This window comes from Neodiprion pinetum, chromosome 4, assembly GCF_021155775.2.
Source record: "Neodiprion pinetum isolate iyNeoPine1 chromosome 4, iyNeoPine1.2, whole genome shotgun sequence".
Taxonomy (NCBI): Eukaryota; Metazoa; Arthropoda; class Insecta; order Hymenoptera; family Diprionidae; genus Neodiprion; species Neodiprion pinetum.
The window spans coordinates 16,893,201-16,918,175 of NC_060235.2; the positions used below are offsets into that span (position 1 = coordinate 16,893,201).

The window sequence follows — 24,975 nt, forward strand, 5'->3', positions numbered from 1 at the left end:
TGTATGTTCGAAGCTTCTTCAATTCGAAGTTACTTCAGATTTTCGTATTGGTTTCAATGATCTAGGATGGGAGTTCTAGGTCTATTATGAATTTGAATGATAACTCACAATGATTCGAGCTGTCGAATCGTAATATCATTTATTAGCTCATATGGGAAAAGCCTAAGGCATAAAAACCCATGACGTTGCAACGATCTTATTTTACATGTATTATCGTTACGTGTACATCCTATCATTACATGATATCAAGTCGGCCTAATGAGAATGTACATCGCCCGTTTGACTCACACCATCGCAATCTCGCGTATATGATACGTTGGTTTTCGCATTATTTTCGTATATCTGTATCGGGGGATCTTGATGCGTTGCCGTCCCCTCGGTCAGAAGTTCATTGTCAAAGGATCGGAGAATCTCGAGCCGTTGTCGTTCTCTCGATCTCTATGACAAGAACTGTTTTCGTGAACCTCGTTAGGTTGGATGTGTATCAGCCTTAGGCCTCATCGTCAACGTGTTTTCCGAAGCGAATCGTTTTGACGACTGCTACAAATTCGCGTGCGCGTCTGCTCATTTATCCGCGAAAATCAGACACCAGCGCTGCCACGAGTCAATAGAGCGCGGCGATCTCGAGAAACTACGATGGCGCGATATTCAAAGACCTTCAGTCACCAAACATATTTCACTATTGATACTTTGCCTAAATTATCTATAATTCCATACAGTTTTTTAATAGATACATCATCACGCATTCTGGATAAAAATATCAATTTCGTTGACGCACCTGTGGCAATACTGAAAATGAACTGATCAAAATTGCGTAATAGGTTTGGCAAGAGGGGGAAATTGGTCTGTGGCAAATATTGGTACATGCGCAAATTGCAAATTGTACATGTATAAAGTATTGTCGATTTATTCTTTTAATCGAGATATACTGTATCTGTATAAGTTGATAATAGCATTCATAATTAAAATAACGTCATCACGATGATGTAATAATAGTAATTATATCTAATTTTCTTGTTGTCTTACATATGAGATTTAATCATAAGTATTTAATCAGTACGTACATGTCATCCGATTGCCTCATTGCAGAGTTATCTACAGGCCGAGCTGTTATCAGTCGAACAATAATAAAATGTACTGCCTTGTAGCACAAGTTATTGGCACATTTACCGTATGTGCTTCGAGAGGCACCAGCTGAGCTACTTTATTCGGACGTATAATTCTCCACAAAACTTAGATTAGTTAGCAAAACACAGAAATATGGAGAACGCAACAATCACTGATGCGATCGTCAAGGATCTTCGCTTTCCAACTTCGCTAAACGCTGACGGAACCGATGCTATGGTAAGGTCTATGGGTTTGAACGCGTTACTCTTGATTTAAAGTTGGCAGATCATCTAATATTCAATCCATTTTTAGCATACGGACCCCAATTACTCCTGTGCCTACGTTATTATTGTTACTAACACAGGATTCGAAGGGCACGGTATGACGTTTACCCTAGGCAGAGGAACAGAAGTTGGTACGTTCCTATAACTCTCCTAGGTAACTAGCAAAATTGTTTACTCTCATTATTTCTTACAATTTCAATATCGATTTCAGTCACTCAGGCTTGTAAATCATTATTCAGACTTGTCAAGGGTAGAAATGTGAAGGAAATTTATTCTGATTTTGCATCAGTCTGGAGAGCATTAACAAGCGATTCCCAAATGAGATGGGTGAGTGTAATAAATAGTATGATTACTACCATTTTCTTTTCTCTAAACTGATTTCTTAATATATTTTTTATATTTTGATCTCTACCCAACAATCGGAAAAGAATAGAAACGGAACGATTAGTAGAATTATGAATCCCATTTCTTTAAGTTTCGGAATTAAGCATGAGTTATTCCAATGAGACACTGTTCGTTTTAATGTGTTTATTCGTTTCTATTCGATTTTATCTGTTCTTTCCCATCCCGTCATATTCACGACAATGCAATCTCTAATAGCTTGTTCGTTTCAGTTATTTATTTAGAATAAGGGATGGCAATTATCAATCCGATTCAATTCTTTCTATCCGAATTAATTCTTTTCAAACAATACAAAACATCTGTTTACATAAAGAAATCGGAATACATCGTATTGAAATTCTCAATCCGTTTGTATTCTTTTCCGATTGTTGGGTACAGATTGGACCCGAGAAAGGTGTCAGCCACTTGGCTACAGCAGCTATTATAAATGCTCTCTGGGATTTGTGGGCTCGGATCGAAGGTAAGCCTCTGTGGAAGTTGCTCGTAGATTTGACCCCAGAGCAGTTGGTCTCCACTATTGATTTTCGGTATATGTAAGTATCAGACACAGCTTTCTGCCGCTATTCACAAGGTCCGCTCAACATTTGACGTACTTTCAGCACTGACGTTATTACAAAAGATGAAGCGGTGGCAATTCTGAAGAGCAACGCACAGGGCAAAGAGGAGAGGGAAAAAGTATTATTGAAAAAGGGATATCCAGCTTACACTACTCAAGTCGGGTGGATGGGCTACTCGGACGAAAAGGTCAAAGACCTTTGCAAGAAATACCTCGAGCTTGGCTTCACAGCTTTCAAAGTCAAAGTCGGAATCAATTTAAAAGAAGACATAAAAAGGTGTCGTCTGATCAGGGAAGTAATCGGCTACAAAAATAAGCTGATGGTAGATGCGAATCAAATTTGGGAAGTAGAGGAGGCAATCGATTGGGTGAAGCGACTCGCGGAATTCAAAATCACCTGGATCGAGGAGCCAACTTCTCCTGACGACGTTTTAGGACACGCCAGGATCGCTGCAGAGTTGGAACCTTATGGCATAGGTGTGGCGACTGGGGAGATGTGCGCAAATCGAGTTATGTTCAAGCAGCTACTTCAGGCCAGGGCAATCAAGTACTGCCAGATTGATTCAGCTAGAATAGGTGGCGTGAACGAGATTCTGTCAGTCTACTTTATGGCGCTGAAGCTGGGCGGTAATCATAACTTGTTGCGCCTGCTTTTCTATATGAAAATTACGCAGTTTGTACAAGAACTGCACGTTTTTTTAACTGGTTACAGTGCCGGTTTGTCCCCATGCTGGAGGCGTAGGTTTGTGTGAAATGGTACAGCACCTCCAAATGTGGGATTTTGTCGCGTTGAGCGGAACCAGCGAGAACCGAGTCATTGAATACGTCGATCAGCAGCACGAGCACTTTGAAGATCCTACAAATGTCCAGAATGCTCATTACATGCCGCCAACTGCTCCTGGCTACTCGACTAAATTCAAAAAGCAAAGCGTTGCTGAATACGAGTATCCAAATGGTGTCGCGTGGCAGCACATGTTTAAGGAAGGAATCTTTCCTGAACCAGTTGATTGAAACTTAGAGAAAACTGTTCAAGTCTGCTCCTATCCAATTTGGATATATTTTATACATAATATACATAAATATGCGTGTACACAAAGATTGAATTCTTTCACAGATTTTTAGCAATTATTTGCGATCAAAATACCTCCAATATCGAAAAACTTATTTGTACTTCTATCAGAATAATAGTTGAAAATTTAGTAAATTTGAGCGTTAAGATTGTTTTGTATAGCTATTAGCTACAGTAACCAGTAGTTGCACTATTGTGTACATTATTTAATGTTATAAAAAAAAAAAAAATAAAAAAGGTCCTAATATAAATTGTAAGCAATACATCGTTCGTTGTGATTTGGAATAAATTCGCTAACAGGGTAATTTAATAGCCAGCCCTTGACATTTGTTACATAATTTTGGTACCAGTTCAGAAACCATAATCAAGATTGGCAAGCTGCTGTGCCATGTCTAAGTTGAGGAAGCATTAACTGCAAGTCTGTAGACGAGATCTGACGTAGTCAATCTGAAAATGCAGATAATTAGGGTGATGGAGAAAGCAGATTAAAAAACTTTGGAGTATATCGCTCAGTCAAGACTTCAATGTAATGCAATTTAATGAGAGAAAAAATGTCACTCACGCTTGCAAACCAAAGGCTGTTGGGTAGAAACATCATCCGCCCGAGGAACCCCATGTTCCCTACAGGTGAAATAACATGAAGGTGCAGATGGTTGACGGAGTTGAACGGAGGCCAGTGGAACCCTATCCTTGCATCATTCAAGTCAATTCCCTTCATTTCACTGATCGTTGTGAGAACTTTGACCATATGCTCAACTGCGAACGAATGAATGAATAGAAGTAAGTTCACAGGCAATTTGTGAATGGAGGCTCTGTTACAGGAATTTAAATTAAAAAATGAAACTACGTTACACACATGTCTTTTTGTCCTCTGGGCCTTGCATAGTTTTTGCATTCTCTATGTGGGTCTTCGGTATGACAAGATAATGGTGCTTGGAGGCTGGTTTAATGTCTGTTATGCAAATTACAACGTCGTCCTGGAAATTAGATATGAAAATTAGAATTCTAAATATTTTCAGACAGCTGATCTGATGAATGATAAGTGGTGATATGTGCACATTCCCACCTCGTAAATCTTTTCGCTGGGTGCTTGGTCGGCGATGATTTTGCAAAAAACACAGTTATCCATTTCCCCAGACATTTGTACGACAATTCAAATTTGGGATTTGGTTTAAATTTCTACTCTTTACGTGTTACCAAGCTTAAGAAAAATAGGAGCAATATTAGTTTTTCCACAAATGGCCTGTCGGCTGCTTCGTTTGACAGCCAGGCAAGCTTTGGTTTGATTAACTAACCTAACCGAGGTTATGAGTTTCTAATAACATGGCGTCGCCTCAAAAATGCTACATGGTTTAAGATAAATATCTTTAACTGTATTAAATAACACCGTATAAAACGGTCTCGCAAATCGTTGTCATTAAATTTTCATTTTTTCGTAAACTGACGTCAGTTTATGTCTACTGAACATATAAATCGATGAAATGGTTAAAGAATGGGGTTAAGTCATGTTGTTCAGTGTTGTTATGCTTTTCAAAATGTTGTATACATTCAATCTTAAATCATACAGCTTGGAACCACATTTTTCGGCCTCATTGCCTTACTGCAAAGTTCTGTTACATTTATGCGAATGACTTCAGACATTAAAATTAAAGTTTTTCTTCAAATTCTCAAAGATCTCTTTTTTCATTCATGCCTTGATTTATATTTCCTCGTCTGCCATGTGAAGCAATAATGTATTATTCTGCATCTTTTAGCAAATACTTGATGATCGGTGCAACTACAAAGTTTCGGGTATGATTCATCGAACTCTCTGTCCAAGTTGAAGTGCTTGGGTGAAACTAAACAGGTTGACTCGACACATAGCAGGATGACCAAGCGTCAGAAATCAAGTGGAAAAAGTCGCGATTCTCGGAAAGGGAGTTCCAAGTCTCTTGGAGATTTTAACAATGGGGAAAAATCACAATCTTCTGTTAGACAGATGAGAAGAAGGCCCGCTACGTCTGGAAAGGAAGTTGGGTTATCGCGATCAGAACGAATACTGTGTCATAATGACGAGTCGATCGATAGTGGAGATAGTAATGACTGTCTTGAAAATACCGCAAAAGCCCATAGACCTCTGGATGTCATTGTTGTTGATGTTCACAGCGAAAATAAGGAAATAAAGTTATTCAAGCCAAGAAACATTGTTGAAGATGCTAATGTCTGCTGGTTAGACGCCATAAGTTGTGAAAACAAGGCAAATCCCCTAAGAAGTCAAAGAAAGAAAAGTGCCATGGCAGGAATGGCCTGGGAAATTGAAGAATCGATCGATACCATCCAAGAATTTGCAGAAGACTCTAAAGTCTTCATGTCTTCTGCTGATCGAGAACCTTCTACGAGATTTTCAAAATCTTCTGATCATTCAAACTCTGAAGAGAATTATACCCAACTTTTTGGATCTGAGGAGAAAATATTGAGGACAACTGCTGGGAATTCAGACCCTGAACCAGAACCTTGGAAGACGAATATGGAGGCACCTAAGCGGAGACGTAAACGGTGGTCCAAGGGTGAGAAGAATTTACACTTGACCCAAGAGCTAATTGCAAATTCCTCCGACACAAACCGGTCGGTGGATACCGATTCTCATCTCTTTACTGATCCTCAGCTTAGACCGGTTCCTGCTCCACGAAAAAAGAAATTTTCTAAATCCTTGGCTAATGAGTCTAGCTTGGTGTTTGACAATACCGCTTTTCGATCCGATGCTGAAGAGGTGCTTCGAATTGAAACGGAGGTCTACGAACCTCAAGGAGGATCGGATAACAGTCAAAAATACAGACAGAGTACTAAGATAGAGATGAGCAGTTTCTACGATTCGTCCAAGAGTGTGAGACAGATGGAAACAAACTTAATCCAATCGAAAGACGATTTTTCTCACTACACGAATCGCAGAGACAACAACGAGGTGGTCAAAGTTTTCGAGGTTTCAGACTCTGGTAATTCTGAAACTGAAATTCATGATGCCGAGAGAGACGGGGATCCTGGAGCTCAGTTGACTCCTATCAAGTCTAGGCAGCAATTAAACTCTCGCACAACATTTGAAACTTCTGAGTTCTCAAAAAGCAATGACCAAGTTTTGAAGTCTGCTGTGCGTGAAAAAAAAATCTGGAATGAGGAATCAGCGAGTAAAAGGCGGCCGTTCTCTGAAGATGATTCCGCAAACATTGATACCAGTTGTTCGTTGATGGACATCACTGACTTGCCTAGAAGCAGATCAGCAAAAGAAGATGGAAAGAAGTCAAAGTACTCAAGGCGGGAAGTTGATTCTGCTAAAAAGTGTGTGCTAAAATCCAGATCGAGTAGTGGCCTGAAGAATACAAGTACGCAAAGTAGCAAAGATGATTCGGTTGAGTATAATGCAGACAAATCGGACCAGTTTATATCCATCACCATTCACAAAGCAGATGTATTGGAAACGGATTTTATTACCAGACACCCAATGGTGAAGGTTCATATTGTGGACATGAAAACGGGAAATTATTTAAAGACTGCAGAAAATGATGATCGTGAAAGATGCGGTTATCTGCAACCAATGATCACTGGGAAGTTTGACTTCAAGAAGAATAAATCTATCGTGCCTAATTGGGAGGAGGAATTGATATTTGATTACAACTTTGACGATGTTATTCAAATGGATGATAAACCGACATTAATATTGTTCGAAGTATTGGATTTATTAAATTTTGCCGAGGCCAGATTCAACTATAACATCTTGGGTGGGTAGAAATGAAAACAACGTGCAAAAATATTGCTAAATACTAGTTTTTTTTCACATAGTAAAATTGAGGTAACAATTATCAGGCTTACAGCGTTTTGATGGTTCTTTCCAGGCAGTGAAGGATGTTGGCATAAAATTGCTTGGGCTTTTCTGAGGCCAGTCGGAGTAAATGGGACGTCTCACATGAACAAGAAAGTCAGACTTCAACTGTACCAGCCGTCTAAAGCTTCTAAAAAATCCGGAAGACTTGGGCAATGCGAGGTGGGTTCAGATCCTGCTGGGATCGACTAAAACTGAAATCAATTTTCTGCTTAAAACACACTTGTCAAAGTTTGAAAAACTTGGTGCATCAAGTCAATGTAAACTCTCATCATTTCTATGTTTCACAGGTCTTCAACAGTTGGAAATCCAATAATAGGGAGAAATATCCAAGCACGTTATACGTGACATTGAAACCTGTTGAACTGCCAGTTGAAGATCCGGTTCTTTACGATCGTCTTAGCCTGAACAAATTACCTGAGATAGACGACGAGTCTTGCGGTAGTTTGATGAAAGCCTCGGACCTATTGCAGTTGCCAAAGTGGACTAGACTCGCTGCACAGTCTTGCAAGATTCCAAACAACCACCTGTTTCAATCTGAAACGTTTGAAAATGGCTGCTTTTACGTCACATTCAGCAACAGCGGCAAATACCTTGCTTGCGTAGGCTCGGAAGATGGCAACTACCCAATCATCGTCTACACGGCAAGAGATTACTTTTCGTATTAGACAAATTCTTTAAAATAGGTTTCGGAGTAGATTGCTTTAATAAAAAGATTATTTATTGTTCTTCAAGCAGGTTCCTGAGGGAATGATATGTGTCCGGTTCATCGGGCACAACAATTTTGTCTATGGTCTAAACTGGTCAAACGACGACAAGTACTTGCTGTCTGTATCTTCGGATCAAACTGCCTGCATTTGGGACGTAGGAAACAAAATAATTCAGCATATCCAGGCAAGTAAACTTTAACAATCCTGTGATAATTGCTTTGAAATAGCAACTGCGATAATCTTTGGATGTATTGTCAATTTTAGATGTTGCCTCACCCGTCGTACGTTTATTGCGGGAAATTTTACCCTAGGAACAAAGACGTTGTAGTGACAGGGTGTTGCGACAGCATTGCCAGAGTTTGGATGAAAGGCAGAAGAAGCAAGTGTTACGAACTCACCCAAGAATTAGACGAGCACAAAGGATACGTGAATTCGATATGTTTTCAGAAGGACGGTGGTCTGATCACTGCCGATAGCGTTGGTGTCATAATACTGTGGACTTTGAAGAAGGCAGCTAGCATTTCGTCAGCAAGGGAATGGAACATTTTCAAGATAATTAAAAATAATGAAATCGAGAATATCGTCGTCAACACAGTTCTTTCGCAACCCCTGGAATCGCGAATTTTGGTTCACTCGCGGGATAACGGACTGCGAATGATCGACCTCGCCACGGGAGTTGTTTTGCAGCGATACAAAAGTCTCAGAAATTGCAGGTACGTCGTCACGATCATTTTACAAAATGTGTTGCCCAAACAAAAATGTCAAGTTCATATTCTAAAACGCATTATTTAATATAACTAATCGGATCTTCTACGAATGTTTCAGATTACAAATAACTGCATGCTTGTCGCCTTGTGGAGGGTTTGTTCTTTGCGGTGGGGAAGATTCGTATTTGAATATATGGAACGTCGAGAACGGAAAGAGAGTCGCTAAATATCTGGTACAAGATACGAAAATCGTAGCCTGCGTTGCTTATCATCCTTTTGAACATATTCTGGCATTCTCAACATTCGGCAGCACATCTGCTGTTCACGTAATGAACTTCAGTAAGAATTCAACGGGGGAGAGTGTCGGTCTAAGTTTGATTGCTAATAATGAAGTTCCGGACAATGACGACGATACTAAGATCACTGTAAAATTTGGTAAGAGTTACGCTACACGAAATGTGACGGATGAAAATCCTCTTTCTAGACAAGAACTATTGCGTCAGAAATTAGAGAGACTTGACTATTCCAAGGAGGGTCTCAAGTCAAGAAGTGCTGCCAGATTGAATAACATAATAGAAAAAATTGACAAAATCCTTGTGAATACGGCGTTAACACGACATACGGGTTTGACGTGTAGTCTCAACGACGCACCCAGCCAGTATCTGGGCGCAGTTTCGCCCAACGCCGAGAAAAGCATTTGTAGCAAAAAGTATGAACGGAACGTTGTATCAAGATCTCAGATGAGCAGAAGCAGGGACAAGAGCCTAACTATGAACACTGATGCGACTGTAAGATTACGAAAAACTAGTGGAGAGCTTATTGAAATGCAGGATATTAGTTTGTTGGGCAATGACGAGTCAACAGACAGTGAGAAATTGCGGAAAGTAGGAATGTCGGATATCCATGCAGAAAATCGTCAGAATATTTCGTCCTGTAGTGACATGGAATTCAACGAAATCCGTTCCATCCATAGACATGGTGGTGAGTTATTTAAAAAAAAGTATGGAAAGAATAAATCTGAGGCTGATGTGGAATCAAATCGTGGGAGAACGAAACGTCGTGGATCATCGGACGACAAGATTTTCCACAGCAGCGAAACTTGTATTATAACTTTAGAGAACCTGGCAGACAGTTTGCCCAGCGACACCAGCACCCCGGGTAGCACAGGGACTTACATCGTTGACAAGAAAAAGGATATTAGATTTTCAATGTTAGACAAAAGCAGGGTGGCTAGCGATTCGGGTAGCTCGGCAAAAAGCAGTATTACATTTACTGTTGAAAATGAAGTAAAAAACGACAATTCGCATACACCGCAAATAAATGATCTAACTTGAATCGATCGATATGCAACAGTAGTATCTCTAAGATGCTCAATTTATATTTTCAATGTTTTTTACAAAGTCAACTTTGAGCTGCAAATATTTTGGTAAAATTATGAACTACTTCATTTTTAGTTCCTATCGTTTCAAGGATGTTCATATGAAGAATGTTTTATTGATTTGTTACGCACTTTTAAAATTGTGGATCGAAAATGCAATATCTCAAGTTTTATTCTAAACGATATTTATCCAAAAAATTTTTCACTTTTCGCTTTGCTAGAAGCACGTCGAAAATATGTAGAAGGCTTAACCTATTTTCTGAGTTAATCCCAAAATTTGGAAGCGGTAATTGGGTTTTAATTGAGAAAAATTACACAGGTGCTTGAATGAATATGAAAATGAATCATGAAAATATATATACTATGAGGTTCGTTGGAAATTAACTGGAACTAAAAATAAGTCTTGAATTTGTTTTTAACTTTGACAAGGTGTTAAAATTATCTTTCAGTAATACACATCTTTGGAAATGTGACGAAAAATAGCAAAAAAAATTATTTTCTCCTCTGTATAATATTGATCTACGTAACAAGTCATATTTTTCTTCTCAATTATTGAAATACTAAACATTAATTATTTTCTATTCATGGTTTTTCAAATTGCTAAAACGGATGGGAAAACATCTTTTTCTGACAGGTCAAATTTTGAAATATTCAGTATTACATAAATAATAGAAATGAAAAATCAATGGTTATTTTTCAATAACTGACTTTCAAAAGAAATAACACAGGTCACAGAAAAAAAAATTTTTTTTTAAGTTTATGTTTAAATGACTAAATTTTTATTCCATGGATCGAATAATAACCAAAATTTCCATTTATTGTTTATAAAGTATGCTTTTTTCTTTGTTATGTTGATAAATAAGTCTTCAAATACTTGGTTCATAGTATAAGCAGCACGCAGAGAGAAAAAGCAAACTGTATCAGATTAGAACAGACTCAAAATTCATGTTAACTGGTGTAATCCATTGGCTTTCAAATCATTAAATCCTGTTTCCAACACAACATTATTCGTGAAGTCAATTTTTATCCTGTTGGCTGTATGTACTACTGTCAACAAAGGATACTCATAGTATTTAGAGAGATAGTGATAAATACTTGTTCATTGATGTGGGATCTGCGAATTAGTGATAGAGGACGGGAGTGAGTGAATCGGGATGATGATTAATGAATCAAAATATATACTTTGCTAGTATCGCTAGAGATCAGAAAGGCAACTGCGGTTTTGCAAAGGTGAAAGAATACATAGAGGAAATTAAGATAATAGACAATACATGAACTGTTACATCGCTACTTTGCCAAAACATACTGTTATAATCTGCTATTCCACATCAAAAGAAATTGAAGGGAGTATACTTGTTCTGAGGAGGGCCCGCATCCGGGCTGAAACGTTGACAAAAAAAAATAATTTTTTTTTTATTACTGACCTTCATATCCAAGAATGATATTTACTCAGTATAATTACACTTTGCACGGTTGCATATTTATTTAATTTCAAGAAGTGGGAATTGCCTATATTGTTACGTGTCCGAAAGGTGGAGTTGAAAAAGTCGAAGAGACTTTTCAAAAAGAGATATGTGGTTTGTAGCCACCTGTAATAAAAAGAGTACCAAATACGGTAATCGAAAGTAATATAGCAAAAAGGTAACCTGAGAATTTTTTTGCAAGTTTTATAAAGTTTTGCCTATTGCATTAAACGTATTGCCTACCTTTTATGAATAGCCATCCTGTGGAGTTATAATTGATAATGCAAATCAGTTTGTCACAAATCATAATTATCATCATCATATGAAAATATCTTTGTTCAAATATTTCGTGTTACAAGTGCGTGTGAGAGGTTTTATTATTCTTAAGTGAAAAGCATGTCAACCCAAAAAGTACAGACACATGGCTTTGGAATTTGATATGGTTATTAAGAAAAAGTAGATTATTGGTTGCAAATTCTTCCAAAAGCTTGGAATCTTTTGTGTCCAATGATCCATTGCTCATCATTGAGAAATAAATTATCAACGCTAGCTATTACTATTGATATGTCGGAAACGTGTTTTAGTATGCAGAACTATGCGAAACATCTGAGAACCGTCAGAATCTGTACTCTAAATGTTACTCAAACCTCGACTCAACTATGCAATTTCAAATTTGGAAAAATCTCGATTTTAGAACCAGGTGAAGCAAAAGCAAAAACTATAGCACTGAATTTGGAAAAAAGTTGAAACTAATTAATTCAGTTGACAGCAAGTCGATCATATTACTCAACTCGCTGTAATCACTTTGGAAGTTTTAAAATTTTGACCAGTCACAATTTGCCCCATCCACTAAAATCAAGCCGTCGGGCGCATCAGCTGGCATCGCATTTTCGTGACAAAGGAACATGTGTGCAAGAATAGTTATTTTTTATCGTCAAAAGAAGTTGAGCTCATTAATTGTCAGACAAACTGAATCCTAAGCTAGGGAACACGACATTTGAGACATTAATTCATAAATTTATAAAATATCAGCGATACATCCCAGCCGCTAACCACTGCGGCGCCTTCTCTGCGCCCTACCTTTGCCAACGTGCAGTTACCATAAGAGAGCCTTATGCACTCTTACCATAGCTCGTAGACCAATACCGATATATACAGTTACTATCATAACGTGCAATACCAGGTTTCTCTCTGCAATACCCTTGTATCGATAGTTCTCACACGCCATATTGCCCGTACCTATGCGAAGCTGGCCTGTGAATTTCTTCACAAACTGGATACCAAAAAAATTGCTCACGAAAATCTCTTAATTGCGATCTATTTTTCATTATTTGCTCCTACGCTGTTTTAGAGAAATTCAAAAAAAAATTCAAAAGAGTTCGATACAATCGAAGAACAGTGTAAAATCAATGAAGGTCGTTTTTTTTGACATTTTAATTACAATCTATATAATATAAGTACCCATGTTTAGTTTATTGCTCTGGGTGAGAACAATACTATTTTTTAATATTTTCTGCTATTTCATGGCTATTTTTTACGAGTTTGTGCTATTTTTAACATTATTTCGCAATTTACTCAAATTTGGAAGGTGTACGGATCCAAAAACTTCAGATTCGGATTCAGCGCATCGAAATACATAATCCTAAATGGGTCTGATCAAATGTACGGACCACTATTTTTTTTTTTTGTATGGTGTAATCAATCGCGTGTAATCTGTAAAGGAGCAAATGAGGAAACTGGTAGATGATTGATGGGATATCGAGGAGCAATCAGTAGCAATTGTACCTCTTGGACCGAGTCGACATCTTCTTATTCTGGATACAAATCGAATCGGCCGCCCGTCTGCATAACCTACGGACCATACGCTTTGGATTTTTCCAGTTTTTTCGGTAATTAGGCAGGAGCAAGTTGCTAAATCGTATGTATGCTTATCAATTACCAAGGAACAATCACGAGCATATTTAAGTTGGACCAAAGTATCATTTTCTTGACACCGATACGAGTTCGAATTAACCGCTCTTCGAAACTCCGCTGTGGAACGAGTTGGTGTCGTCTTTCCAGTTTTCTCGGAATCTGTGATGGAGTAAATAACAAAACTGGTAGATAATTGTCAAGTAATCACGGAGCAATTAAGAGCAATATACTGCCGTGCCAGATTATAATTTTTTTATCGGATGCATGAGTTAAAACTGCTACTACCCGATCCTCCGTCACGCAACGAGTTCGTGTCATTCTTCCCAGTTTTCTTGGAAAATGTGAGGGAGCAAATAAGGAAACTGCTAGATAATTGATCAAAAATCGAGGAACAATCGGAAGCAATTGTCAATTTGACCAAATTGATATTTTTTGTTTCGGATGCAAATTCCGCCGCTCGTCCACATAACCTACAAGCCAGATGCTGTGTTGTTTTCCCAATTTTAACGAAAATTATGAAGGAGCAAATTACGAGATTAGCGGCGCAATTATTGGCGATTCAACCCTGCAAAAAAAATTCGACAGGATTTTGTGTCCGACTTGTGTCCGACATTTGTATCGGGTCTGTGTCAAATCCGACAGAGATCTGTCGGATTTTTTATGTAGGGGAGGTTCATCGGGACGCGGGAATAGAAACCGGACACGTTCCGAAATAAAATTTTGGTCATCAAGCCGCAAACCGAGTTCATTTACGACAGAGCCGAATAGAATCCGTTCACATTTTCTATCCTTGTCTCTCGCCTGGAGGATAACATCGGATATTGTGTCGGTTCTGTGTCGAATCCGACAGAAGTCTGTCGGATTTTTTATGTAGGGAAGAGGAATTAGGAAAAATTACCAGATTATTCACATCTTTATTCACCTCAGAGAGAAATCAAGATGAATTCGACCACAGTCCGCCTTGCGAAAATCCCCTTTTCGATTTTTTTTTATTCATTCGAAAACTATGCAGAAGTAATCCATTTGAATAATAAAATAAGAAAGAGCAATCAAGGAGCAATTCAAACCTAATCCTATTCAAGTGGAACGTTGACTGAAAAATATAAAGACTGATACCCCTGGGTAAATTTTTGTGTACCAGTTTTCGGCGGGCAAGTGAGCCCAGGTGGGCCTGGGAGCGTAGAAGGGTTCTGCTCTATCGACTCTACCTAACGAACTCGCACTGACATTCTTATTAGCCAAAGTAGTGTCGGTATGAAAGCTTGAGATTGAGTTGGTACAAAGTGAGTACGTAAGACTGCTTGTCAACTGCGACTTAGGAATGTAGATCAACTCGATCATCCCCGTGAGATAAGGCGTATCCGCGTCGACCGCCAACCACCCCCAACTACTTCCGAGTACCACCAACCACCGTCAACCACCTCCGACCACCTTTGTCCTCCTCGTCCGCCTCTGCCGCCGCCCCCTCGTCGTCATCGTCGTCCTCGACTACCACCGATCACCGCTAACCGCCGCCAAACACCTCCTACCACCTCCTACCACCTCTAAACACCACCTACCATCTCCTACCAACTCCAAACACCTCCTACCATCTCCATATGACTCCTACCACCCCCTGCTGCCACTGACCACCTCCTGCAACCTACTGCAAGCTCTGAGCACTTCTTCCGAACACCTCCTACCATCCCCTGCCGGCGCCGAACAACACCGACCACCCCCTACCTCCTCCTGCCAGCGCCAGCCACCTCCTACCATTTCCGAACTCCTCCAACCACCTCAGATCACCACCGTCCTCCGTGGCCTCCATGTCGCCGCCCCCCCCCCCCCCCCCCCCCCCGCCGCTTGCTCGTCAATCGCGTCGTCCACATCCTCCGCGACCTCCGCCGATCACCGCCAACCACCGCCGATCGCCGCCAACCACCGCCAAACACCTCCTACGTTGACGGAAGAAAATAAAGACCGTTGCCCTAATGGGCTTTGGTGTGAGAACCGAGAATCATCGTGCGCTTGCGTCCCCTGAGATGTTTCAACGGTAGAGTTGAGAACTTATTGCAGAACATTGGAGAGTTACCGATTTCGGCGTGATGCTGGCTGCATTCACCTACCGAGTAACAGTCTTCGCAATGGTAAGCCCAAGCCGGTACTTAGCCCGTGTGTACTTACCGACTTGTCGGCGATAGAAGAAATTAATAATGAGAATAAATTTCTTCCAAAATTCGTAGCAAAACAGTGATTTAATTAAAGTATAGGTACCCGAGAGAAGAATGTATACATAGATTATAAATAATAATGGATCAGATGTAATAATGATGCAGAGCCCAAAGATTATATATGTATATGCGGTGCACGTACGATATTTATTATACATGGTCCATTTAGGATTAACACCCCTCACAGAGAAAACCCTGAATTTTGGTGTAAATTCGTACCCTCAACCCATAGGTAATGCTAAATCCCCGTGAGAAAAAAGTTGAGGTTACGAATTTACACCCAAGTCTAGGGTTTTTTCCGTGAGGGACGTGATGCATACTATATATTTTATAATTTTTCAGGAGACAAACTCGGTTATCTACAATAATACGGCTATAATATGAAAAGAGAATTATTCATTTCGAACTGGGATCCTATTCGACACGCGCTCGATGTATTCCATAACATTAATATTCATAATTATTCCAACAACTTTTCATATGCTCTCTCGATCTTGAATTTTCGTAGGCATTGAATCGAATCGCTGCTTTGGCTAGTCGCAAGTGAAGTATCTACGTTGGGTAGACAAGCAGAATTGTTTTTCGAAAAGTGTTCCATCGGCAGAATATTCAGAGTAACAGTAATACATCACGGATGCGCTAATTTTGATCGATATGAAATGGATGCTCCATATATGAAACAGTATTTGACGCAGTGTGGTGATTAAAAGACGAAAAAGGTGATAGGGAGAGGAAGACCGAAGCTTCTTAAAACTTCAAGTGTACTTGAACACACATTTGAAAGGTACGAGCATAATTTTTTATTATCCAACTGTCACAGAACGGCAGCGTTATTAGCTGACCCGTTTTAACTGAAGAATATATCTTTATTCAACGGCTGACTATCGAAAGGCCTGGCCGCTTGAGTCTGGGATCGGCAGGAATGATAAAGTGCGTATTTCTTGTATGAAATGTGAAAACCGAAATCATTATACATCACATCATACATCATACATCATAGATGACATCATACATCATCATTCATGGCATTAAAGTTCGAATCCAAAGTTTGGATGTTCGGATGTTCAGAAGGTGACGTCACCCAAATTTTTTTTTCTCTTGACGTTATCAATCTAAAATCAGCCCACCGAATTCCTCAGTCTGTACACGACCGCGCAGTAGAGAGGACGTATGAGAATCGCGCTCCGTAGATTTCGAGTATCGGGTTCTCTACTTCCTGGATACTGCCATCCAGGTCCGCTTCCCGATGCAACTCGACTTCAGGGACGAGCGCTCCGTGGTTCCTGCGCTCCAGGTACGCACCTGGTAAAACTCGAATTCGGGGACGAGCGCCCTGTAATTCTTGAGCTCCTGGACCACTACCTGGTGAAGCTCGACTTCGAGGACAAGCGCTCCGTGGTTCCGGTTTCATGTTTACAATTAATTATTTCAATTCATTTTTCGCGCAAGCCCAAATTCAGTAGCTATCAGTGCGCTAATGAAATTTCTATAATCTTTTATAATTTTCTCATAATCTTCTTGGTAAAATGTGTCAATAAAGAAGTGATATGAATTCTTACACAATATTTTTGATGTGTTCTAATACTGGAGATATTTGTTAGTATTCGAGGTATGACCCGAGGTGGTTAGCGGTTGTTGGAGGTGGTTGGCGGTGGTTGGACGTGGTCGAAGGTGGTTACGGGTGGTTGCGGGTGATCGAGGTGGACGAGGAGGAGGACAAGGAAGACGAGAAGAACAAGGTGGACGAGGAGGACGAGGATTCGTGCACGGTGAGTGAAACATTTTGATATTATTTAACGGCAATTGTAATTATATTTCATCTCAAATTTTTCGAACTTGTCATGTTCACAATAAATTATATCAATTCATTTTTCGCGCAAGCCCAAATTCATTAGCTGTCAATGCGCTAATAAAATTTCTATAATTTTTGATAATTTTCTCATAATCTCCTTAGTAAAATGTGACAATAAAAAAAGTATGTGAATCCTTACACGATGCTTTTGATGTGTTCTAATACTGTGAATATTTATTAGTTATACCTCATGGCCCGAGGTGGTTGGCGGTGGTCGTTGGAGGTGATTGGCGGTGGTTGCTGGTGATCGAGGTGAACTAGACGGAGGACGAGCAGAAGAAGGACGGGGATGAAGAGGATTTGTGCACTGTGAGTATAAAATTTTTGTAATATTCAACGGCAATTGTTATTATATGTAATCTTTATTTTTCAAACTTGTCACGTTTACAATAAATTATTTCAATTCATTTTTCGCGCAAGCCCAAATTCAGTAGCTATCACTGAGCTAATAAAATTTCTATAATTTTCTCATAATCTTCTCTTAATCTTCTTGGTAAAATGTGTCAAAAAAAAAGTATGTGATTCCTTACACAATACTTTTGATGTATTCTAATACTGTGAATATTTATTAGTTATACCTCATAAACCGAAGTGGTTGGCGGTGGTTGCGGGTGATCGAGGTGAATGAGACGGAGGACGAGGAGGAGGAGGAGGACGAGGATGTAGAGGATTTGTGCACTGTGGGTATAATATTTTTGTAATATTTCATAGAGTGGGAGTAGGATCAGGAGTGGGAGTAGGAGTGGAAGAAGGATCAGAATCAAGACCAAGAGTAGGAGCAGGAGTAGGATCAGGAGTTGGATCGGGAGTACGATGAGGAGTAGGATCAGAAGTTGGATCATGAGTACGATCAGGAGTAGGTCCAGGAGTGGGACCAGGAGTGGGATCAGGAACAAAGTCAGGGGTAGAATCTGAAGTAGGACCAGGAGTAGGATCAGGAGTAGGAGTGGGATCAGGAGTAGAAGTAGGAGCAGGATCAGGAGCAGGAGTAGGAGTAGGATCAGGAGTAGGTGTGGAAGTAGGGGTAGTAGTAGGAGTTAAAGTAGGAGTAGAAGTACAAGTAGAAGTCGGAGTAGGAGTACCATCCCCTACCCTTTTTTTTTCTTTGTTGTCGCTGGAAAAATGCCTTATGCACACCCCGAGGCTTCGCGCAAGGACCCTCGGGGTAGTGTGGGACTCGCACCCACTAAAAAACCAGCGGCCACCCTGGTGCGGGTAGAGGGCTCCCCGGAACCGCTCGGAGCATATCTTCAGGGAGCCCCCGGGCACTAATACGCGGCTGCGTGTCCTGCCGGTTGGGGCTTGCGCTTCCCCTTACCCCCTCTCGCTAGCTGCTTAGGCTCCCATCCTCGTGGGTAACCTCCTCCTAACCGCGCTGTGGCTGGCGCTTCGTGAGGCGAAGCCGCCCAGTGCCGAGGGCGATTCCCATTCTGCGTCCTCTAGGACCAGGACTACCCTCGCGGAGGTCGGGGCAAGACGGCGCGGCGTCGCGCTCCAGTCGCCGTCCCAGGGGGTTGGGGCCGATGATGAAGATGAGGTATTAAGCGGAGAGGCCCTAGCCCTAACCGGGAGCCTACTACATCCTACTCTGGCACCATCTATGCCTCTCCGCGCCTCCCCCGGCCCGCCCCGAGGGACGGAGCGGAGCCCGGCCGGCACCCCACCCCGCCGACCCGTTCGGGTCCTCACATGTCCGAGCTACCCGTTCGGCCCGTGTAGCCTGCGCTACCGGGTCCCATTCCCTCCGCGCTGCGGGGCCTGTTGCCGCGCTCTCTCCTCAAGTTCTTTCGCGGCGATCACCCGTTCCGCGAAGCGGGCCACCGCCGCCCATCCCTCCCCTGAGCTCGTCATTGCCCGTATCAACCCTGCCAGGGTCAGGTCCCCCCCAACGGCCTCCCGCAGGGCCACCCTATCCACCGCCCACGCTGAGCAGGTTTCCACCGTGTGGCTTGACGTGTCCGCGGGCCCCCCACAGTGCTGGCAGTCCGGCCGTTCCGCCCTCCCTATCCTGTGCAGGAAGTCGGCGAAACAACCGTGGCCCGTCAGTACCTGAGTTAATCGGAAGGTCAGCCTTCCGTGACCCCTGCCGTGCCACCCATCCTAGTTATCCGCGGTCGCCGCTCTTAACCTCCCGCTGGGAAGGTCGGGACCCTCCAGGGACCTCCTCCGACGTTCCCGGGTAGCGAGGAGTTCTCTCGCCCTGACAGTCCTTGCTTCGTCAGTAGAGCAGCATCCCGTCGTCGCTCGCGTCTCCCGCATCCAGCCGTATGCTCGGTGATAGGCACCAGCCACCAGGTGTAGCGGCGTCATTCGGGCCGGCATTGTGACAGACACAAAGGACGCCGTCCGGTATGCCGCAACCACCCTCGTGCAGATTCTCCTCTGGTGCTTTTCCATGGCACGTTGTGTGGGCTTTAACGTTTGCGCCACGTCCCCCCATACCGGGGCCCCGTACAGAATGGCCGCAAACAGGGTCCCAGCGTACAGTCATCGTTTCACCTCCGACGGCCCCCTGAGGTTCGGCATCAGTCGCGATAGGGCCCTCGTGATGCCTCCGATCTTCACTTCCATGGCCGCGAAATGCTCCCGGAATGTGAGACTGGAGTCCAGCCATATCCCAAGATATTTCATGGACCCTGCCAGTGGGATCCTCTCCGAACCCACCCTCAAGTCCGGGATGTGTTCTACCGGTTCTACCGTCCCTTTTCCTGCGCGGCCGAAGAGGACCGCCTCCGTCTTGTTGGCCGATATCTTGAGCCCAAGGCCCGATATGCACCGGCATACACTTGCCACCATCACGTTGGCCAGCGCCACCGCTGATGCTGGCTCCGCCGCGGAGCTCAAGACCAGGGTGTCGTCCGCGTAGCATACCACTGCGGTGCCTGGCTCCGCTCCAACCCACAGGACCTCGTCGAACGACAGGATCCACAGCAGAGGACCTAGAACAGACCCTTGTGGAACTCCGGCTGTCACCGCCGGGCTTCTCAGTCCCCCGCCCTCCGTTGTGTACTCGACGTACCTGTGGGAAAGATAATCGTTAATAATTTGCCGCATGTACGCGGGTACCCCCTTCGTCGCGAGCGCGTTTCTGATAACAGGCCATGGGAGGCTATTGAACGCGTTGGTTATATCCAAAGATACAGCCACCGCGCAGCCTCCCGTCCTTGTAGCGCCCTCAACGAACTCGCGCACCCTGATTAGCGCATCGATTGTTGACCGCCCTTTCCGGAAGCCATATTGCTCGTCCGACAGCCGGGCCCTGGGGTTCTCTTCCATCCAGTGCCCCAGTCAAGAAACCAGAACCCTCTCGAAGGCCTTCCCCAGTTCGCCCAAAAGGCATATAGGCCTGACCTTTGGAAGAGATCCGCCGGACGTGCCTCCTTTGGGGATAAGCACTAGGCGGGCCCTCTTCCAGGATCGTGGGACGTGCCCCTCCCGTAGACACACCGTGAATGTCCGTGCGAGCAGCGTAGTCATCCCCTCGGGGACTCCTGCCCACGCGGCTCCTCTAATGCCGTCTGGTCCCGGGGCGGTGTTTCGCCCGCTCCCCTTCTTGATCGCGGACCGTACTTCGTCGACCGTGACCGCCCATCCCTCGTTCCAGCTCCGGTCTCCCTGGCTCTCCGGCTCGCTGCCCTCTCCTCATGGGAATAGTGCTGTGAGAAGCCTCCCCAGGGTCTCGGTGTCGAGGATTTCCGTCAGCCCCTTCGAGGCGGTGCGGAGCCTGCCCAGCACCAGCTTGTAAGGTAGGCCCCATGGGTCCGATTCCACGGAGCCCACGAGGTCTTCCCAGGTCTTGGCCTTCGCTGCTTTTATGCTGTCCCGCAGCCTCCGCTTACTGGCCCGGTATTCGGCCTCTCTGTCGTCGTGGGGGCGGCTGGCTGCTCTCCTGTCCCTGGTGAGGCGCCTTCTTGTTGCCACGCAGCGCCTACGCTGTTCGGCCAGGTCCTCGCTCCACCAGTACGTGGTCCTCTTATAGCTCTTGGTTCGAGCTCTGGGAGCGGCCGCGTCGCAGGCCTGCGTCATGGTCCTCTCCACCCATGCAGCGAGGCCAGCCGACGTAATATGGTCCTCGCCCGTTGGTCCCCATGCCAGACAAGTGCCTAGGGATTCCCCGAATCATTCTACGTTGAATCTGCGCCAGTTACACCGTGCGTGTCCACCCCCGTCCCCAGATTTCACGCGCCGGGGGCCCTGTATCTCCTACGCTATATAAAGGTGGTCCGAGAGCGTCTCCCTCTCCGTGAGGACCCGCCATTGCTGCACCGTCGGCGTCAGGCTCGGCGTCGACCACGTCAGGTCAACAACTGATGAGTCCTGCGCCCTGACACACGTTGCCGTACTCCCATCGTTGTGCAGGCTTACTCCGCACGACGCCGCCCATCTCTCCAAGAGCTCTCCCCTGCGGTTGCTCCCCGCTGGGTCCCATGTCGGCGAGCGGGCATTGAAGTCGCCGCCCACCAGTACCCCCCTGCCGCCGTCGCCTGCTGACCGGACCACCCGCGCCAGGTCCTCCATAAACGCCTCGAACGCTTGCATGGGGACGTTGGGGGATATGTAGCCAGACACGACTGCTATGTTTCCGCATCTGGCCGCTACATACCCCCTTCCCCTCTCCAGTAGGGAGCACCGTGTTGCATCGCCCTCCGTCTTCCAGCATATGACCGCTAGGCCGTCCTCGCTGCCCAGCCAGTTGTCTGCGCCCGGGATGGAGTGTGGCTCGGATATGAGACACACATCTACCCCCTCTTCTAAGGCAAACTGGCTCAGCAGGTCCTGAGCCCCCCGGCTATGGTTCAGGTTGCTCTGCAGGAGGAACCTGGCCATCTACGGTGTCCCTGGCTGCGGGCCCCCGACCCAGTTCACTGACCGATGCGCAGCGTCCCGATCCCATCCTGTGGGCGCTGTTCCTGCCTTTGCTGTCGCACACCGCGCATTTCGGGGCGGATGTGCAGCTTCTCGCCTGGTGTCCCTCGCTGCCACACCTGAAACACGCACGCCCGCGCGCTGCCGGTGCGTGGCACGCGGTGCCTATGTGTCCAAAGCCCCAGCACCTGTAGCATTGACGGGGCCGTGCCTCCAGTAGCTCGACCCTGGCTATGGTCCAGCCTATTTTAATCCTACCCTTCGCCACCACGGTTGTGGCTGCCCTTAGAGGGCACTGCACCCAAGCGCTGAAGAGCCCGCTAGCCGTTCTCCGAGGAGGGCCTACTCGGATCTCCTGTGAACCGCATCCTCCCTGCTCCGCTAGGCGGCGGGCCAGCTCCTCTGTCGTCACCGAGTCGTCCAGACCTTGTACCCTCAGCTCACCCTTGGTTGACGGTCGCGTCACCTGGACCGCGTCGCTGTATTTTTCCCCGATTACATCGGAGAGTCGCTCCGCCAGGGCGTCCGCCTTCTTCGCGTTCTCGGGTCTGGGTATTTCTATGAGCACCCCGCCATTGGCTGCTCGCCGAACCCTGGTCCCCCCTATGTCCAGCTCTTCCAGCTGGATCTTGCCGCGGGCAAATTGCAGGATTTCTGCGTAGGGGGCGCTCTCCCCTCTGCATTTGATCGCGACCGCCGCGGTTCTCGGGGCCTTGCAGGTGGCTCCGGGCGGTTTGTTCGCACCCGGTTGCGCCTGGGTCGACGGTAGGACTCTTGGCCTAGCCTCCGTTGCCAACCTGCTGTGATTTGCCCCTCCTGGGGGGTTCCTCTTCGTCAATCTCTCCTCCTTCTTCTTCTTTCCCTTCGCCGTCGCGCCGCTTCTTCCCACTTCGACCCAGGCGTCGTCACCTACCTCCATTGGGGAGCCTGCCGCGCCTGGGGCCTTTTCTGTGGGTTCTGCGGTATCTCGGGCCGCGCTAGGTACCGCGTGCGTCCTGTTGGGCGGTCCAAGGCCCGCACCTCTTTCCCTTACGACATCCGGGGTGGCCGCGGTATGGCTTGGATTTCCCCCGTCTCTTGTGCTGCGCAGCATGCGGGAAATCCGGCTGACCTCCTCTCGCACTTGCCTGAGGGCCGCGGCTTGCCTGGCCAGCTTTTCATTCCTGGCCCTGTCCTCGTCCGGGACCAGATATAGTTCGGAGTCCGTGAGTCGGAATCCGAGTTCCGAGGCGCCGGTCGACGTCGCTGTCGGCTGACCCTCGCTGGTTTCCCCCGCCGTGTTTACCGCTGCCGCCTGGATGTCGAGCGACAGCGCTGTTGGGGGTATCCCCCTGGTGACCCTCGCGTAGGTGTCCACTGCTGGAGTTTTGGCCCCCGCCTGGGCTCTCCCTAGGGCTGCCCGGTACTCCTCGAGCCTTTTCTGGAGCTTCTCCCTCTCCCTTAGTCCATCCCAGACCTGGGTCCCCAGCTTCCTTTTCTCCTCCCGTAGCTCTGCGGGACCGGCTGCCATTTCTGCTTTGCCGGTAAGGGTGAGCAGAGCTTCTTTCGCCCAGCCCACTCTCTTTTTTACTTCGCCGCTCGGTCTGCCGTTTATTGACTTGCATTTCAACCTAATGCCGTCAATTTCTTCCATCCACTCCCTGATCTGGGCTCCCAGATCTGCCGCGGTCATGTACCTGTACTCGACGCGGCCTATCCCCTTCGGAACATCTTCTGGGGAGCTCGTCACCACACCGGTGGCCTTTTTTCTGGCCTTCGTGGTAGTAGGGGGGGCTTTTGCCATCCTCGGACGCTGGCCTGGGTACTTTCCTCGGATCCCGTGTCATCGGTATCTGAGCCCCTTACTGCGTAGGCCCCCTTATTGAGGACAACGCGCCTCTTGTTGTCCTTAGGGCGTGTACCTTTGTTCTTCTTCTGGCCCTCTCCACTCTCTTTGGCTGGAAGCACGGCTCTCGCCTCTCCAGTCCCGCTTTCTGTGGCTCCCGTTCTACCCCCCCGCGTACTTCCCGGCCTGTGCGGCAGGGTCGGCTCCTCTTCGTCCGAGGAACTCGCGGCTCTTGGTGGGGTGACCTCGCTTCCCTTTCTCTTGCTCCCCTGCTGGCACTGCGGCTGCGGGGGTTGCTTATCAGCACGCGCCATTGGCGTGACCTCCTCTTTCTCTTCCTTCCCGGTGGCCTTAGTCGCAGGTGCCTCTGCCGCTGGGTCCGTTTCCGTCCTTGCCGTAAGGGGGGGCCAGCTGATTCCCCTTACGATGGGACGCCCCCGTGTCCCCCTGTCCTTAACTCCTTGCTTTGATTTGGGTGGTGTTGTAAAATCCATGCTCAAACAAATAATATATATCGATGGTTCGGCCATCATGGCAGCCACACCGCAGTGTGGCATCTCTCCCCGCCGGTAAGATCCCTACCCCCTCGCATGGAAGCCGCTGTCGGTTTGTCGGGTGGTCTGCCCTATCCGCTCGAACCCCCCGTCCCTACATCTTTAGCGTCGCCAGGCCGGGGATTCCCCTGTCAATCCGAAACAGGGTAGGCCCCGACCCGGTAAGACGTTGCCGGATTTAACCTCCTACCGGACGTCGGGTATGAGGAAATATTGACCAGATAA

General features: G+C 45.5%; 3 protein-coding genes across 6 annotated transcripts; 2 read left to right on the forward strand and 1 right to left on the reverse strand.

Annotated features, from left to right (window-relative positions):
- Positions 1 to 1,202: 1,202 nt before the first annotated feature.
- LOC124218139 (mitochondrial enolase superfamily member 1) lies at positions 1,203 to 3,494 on the forward strand. Its single transcript, XM_046624587.2, has 6 exons — positions 1,203 to 1,344; positions 1,420 to 1,522; positions 1,603 to 1,718; positions 2,172 to 2,326; positions 2,393 to 2,976; positions 3,062 to 3,494. Exons 1-6 carry the CDS (start codon positions 1,261 to 1,263, stop codon positions 3,358 to 3,360), a joined length of 1,341 nt encoding a protein of 446 aa, XP_046480543.1. The 5' UTR covers positions 1,203 to 1,260; the 3' UTR covers positions 3,361 to 3,494.
- On the reverse strand, positions 3,388 to 4,857 carry LOC124218144 (adenosine 5'-monophosphoramidase HINT3). The gene is made up of 4 exons (XM_046624593.2): positions 4,485 to 4,857; positions 4,275 to 4,395; positions 3,981 to 4,174; positions 3,388 to 3,865 (listed from the first exon to the last, which is right to left on the reverse strand). The coding sequence occupies exons 1-4, from the start codon at positions 4,557 to 4,559 to the stop codon at positions 3,827 to 3,829; spliced, it is 429 nt and encodes a 142-aa protein (XP_046480549.1). The 5' UTR covers positions 4,560 to 4,857; the 3' UTR covers positions 3,388 to 3,826.
- On the forward strand, positions 4,677 to 11,068 carry LOC124218137 (jouberin). Of its 4 annotated transcripts, none has more exons than XM_046624575.2 (7): positions 4,677 to 4,915; positions 5,173 to 7,170; positions 7,285 to 7,433; positions 7,562 to 7,915; positions 8,010 to 8,165; positions 8,246 to 8,694; positions 8,807 to 11,068. In XM_046624575.2, exons 2-7 carry the CDS (start codon positions 5,286 to 5,288, stop codon positions 10,020 to 10,022), a joined length of 4,209 nt encoding a protein of 1,402 aa, XP_046480531.1. In that variant the 5' UTR covers positions 4,677 to 4,915; positions 5,173 to 5,285; the 3' UTR covers positions 10,023 to 11,068. The 4 variants fall into 4 exon arrangements, with proteins under 4 accessions (XP_046480531.1, XP_046480534.1, XP_046480535.1 ...); XM_046624578.2 differs by having other exon boundaries at positions 4,677 to 4,902; XM_046624579.2 differs by having other exon boundaries at positions 4,677 to 4,768.
- Positions 11,069 to 24,975: the final 13,907 nt, after the last annotated feature.

What these genes read in the sequence shown, in the direction of transcription:
- LOC124218144 (XM_046624593.2), bottom strand. Translation starts at nt 4,559, where the DNA reads ATGTCTGGGGAAATGGATAACTGTGTTTTTTGCAAAATCATCGCCGAC. An exon ending in CCAGCGAAAAGATTTACGAG is followed by an intron (nt 4,396 to 4,484) that starts GTGGGAATGTGC and finishes TCTAATTTCCAG; the next exon opens with GACGACGTTGTAATTTGCAT. An exon ending in ACAGCCTTTGGTTTGCAAGC is followed by an intron (nt 3,866 to 3,980) that starts GTGAGTGACATT and finishes CTGCATTTTCAG; the next exon opens with ATTGACTACGTCAGATCTCG.
- LOC124218139 (XM_046624587.2), top strand. Translation starts at nt 1,261, where the DNA reads ATGGAGAACGCAACAATCACTGATGCGATCGTCAAGGATCTTCGCTTT. An exon ending in AGGCAGAGGAACAGAAGTTG is followed by an intron (nt 1,523 to 1,602) that starts GTACGTTCCTAT and finishes TATCGATTTCAG; the next exon opens with TCACTCAGGCTTGTAAATCA. An exon ending in TATGGCGCTGAAGCTGGGCG is followed by an intron (nt 2,977 to 3,061) that starts GTAATCATAACT and finishes AACTGGTTACAG; the next exon opens with TGCCGGTTTGTCCCCATGCT.
- LOC124218137 (XM_046624575.2), top strand. Translation starts at nt 5,286, where the DNA reads ATGACCAAGCGTCAGAAATCAAGTGGAAAAAGTCGCGATTCTCGGAAA. An exon ending in ATTCAACTATAACATCTTGG is followed by an intron (nt 7,171 to 7,284) that starts GTGGGTAGAAAT and finishes GGTTCTTTCCAG; the next exon opens with GCAGTGAAGGATGTTGGCAT. An exon ending in GAAGACTTGGGCAATGCGAG is followed by an intron (nt 7,434 to 7,561) that starts GTGGGTTCAGAT and finishes TATGTTTCACAG; the next exon opens with GTCTTCAACAGTTGGAAATC.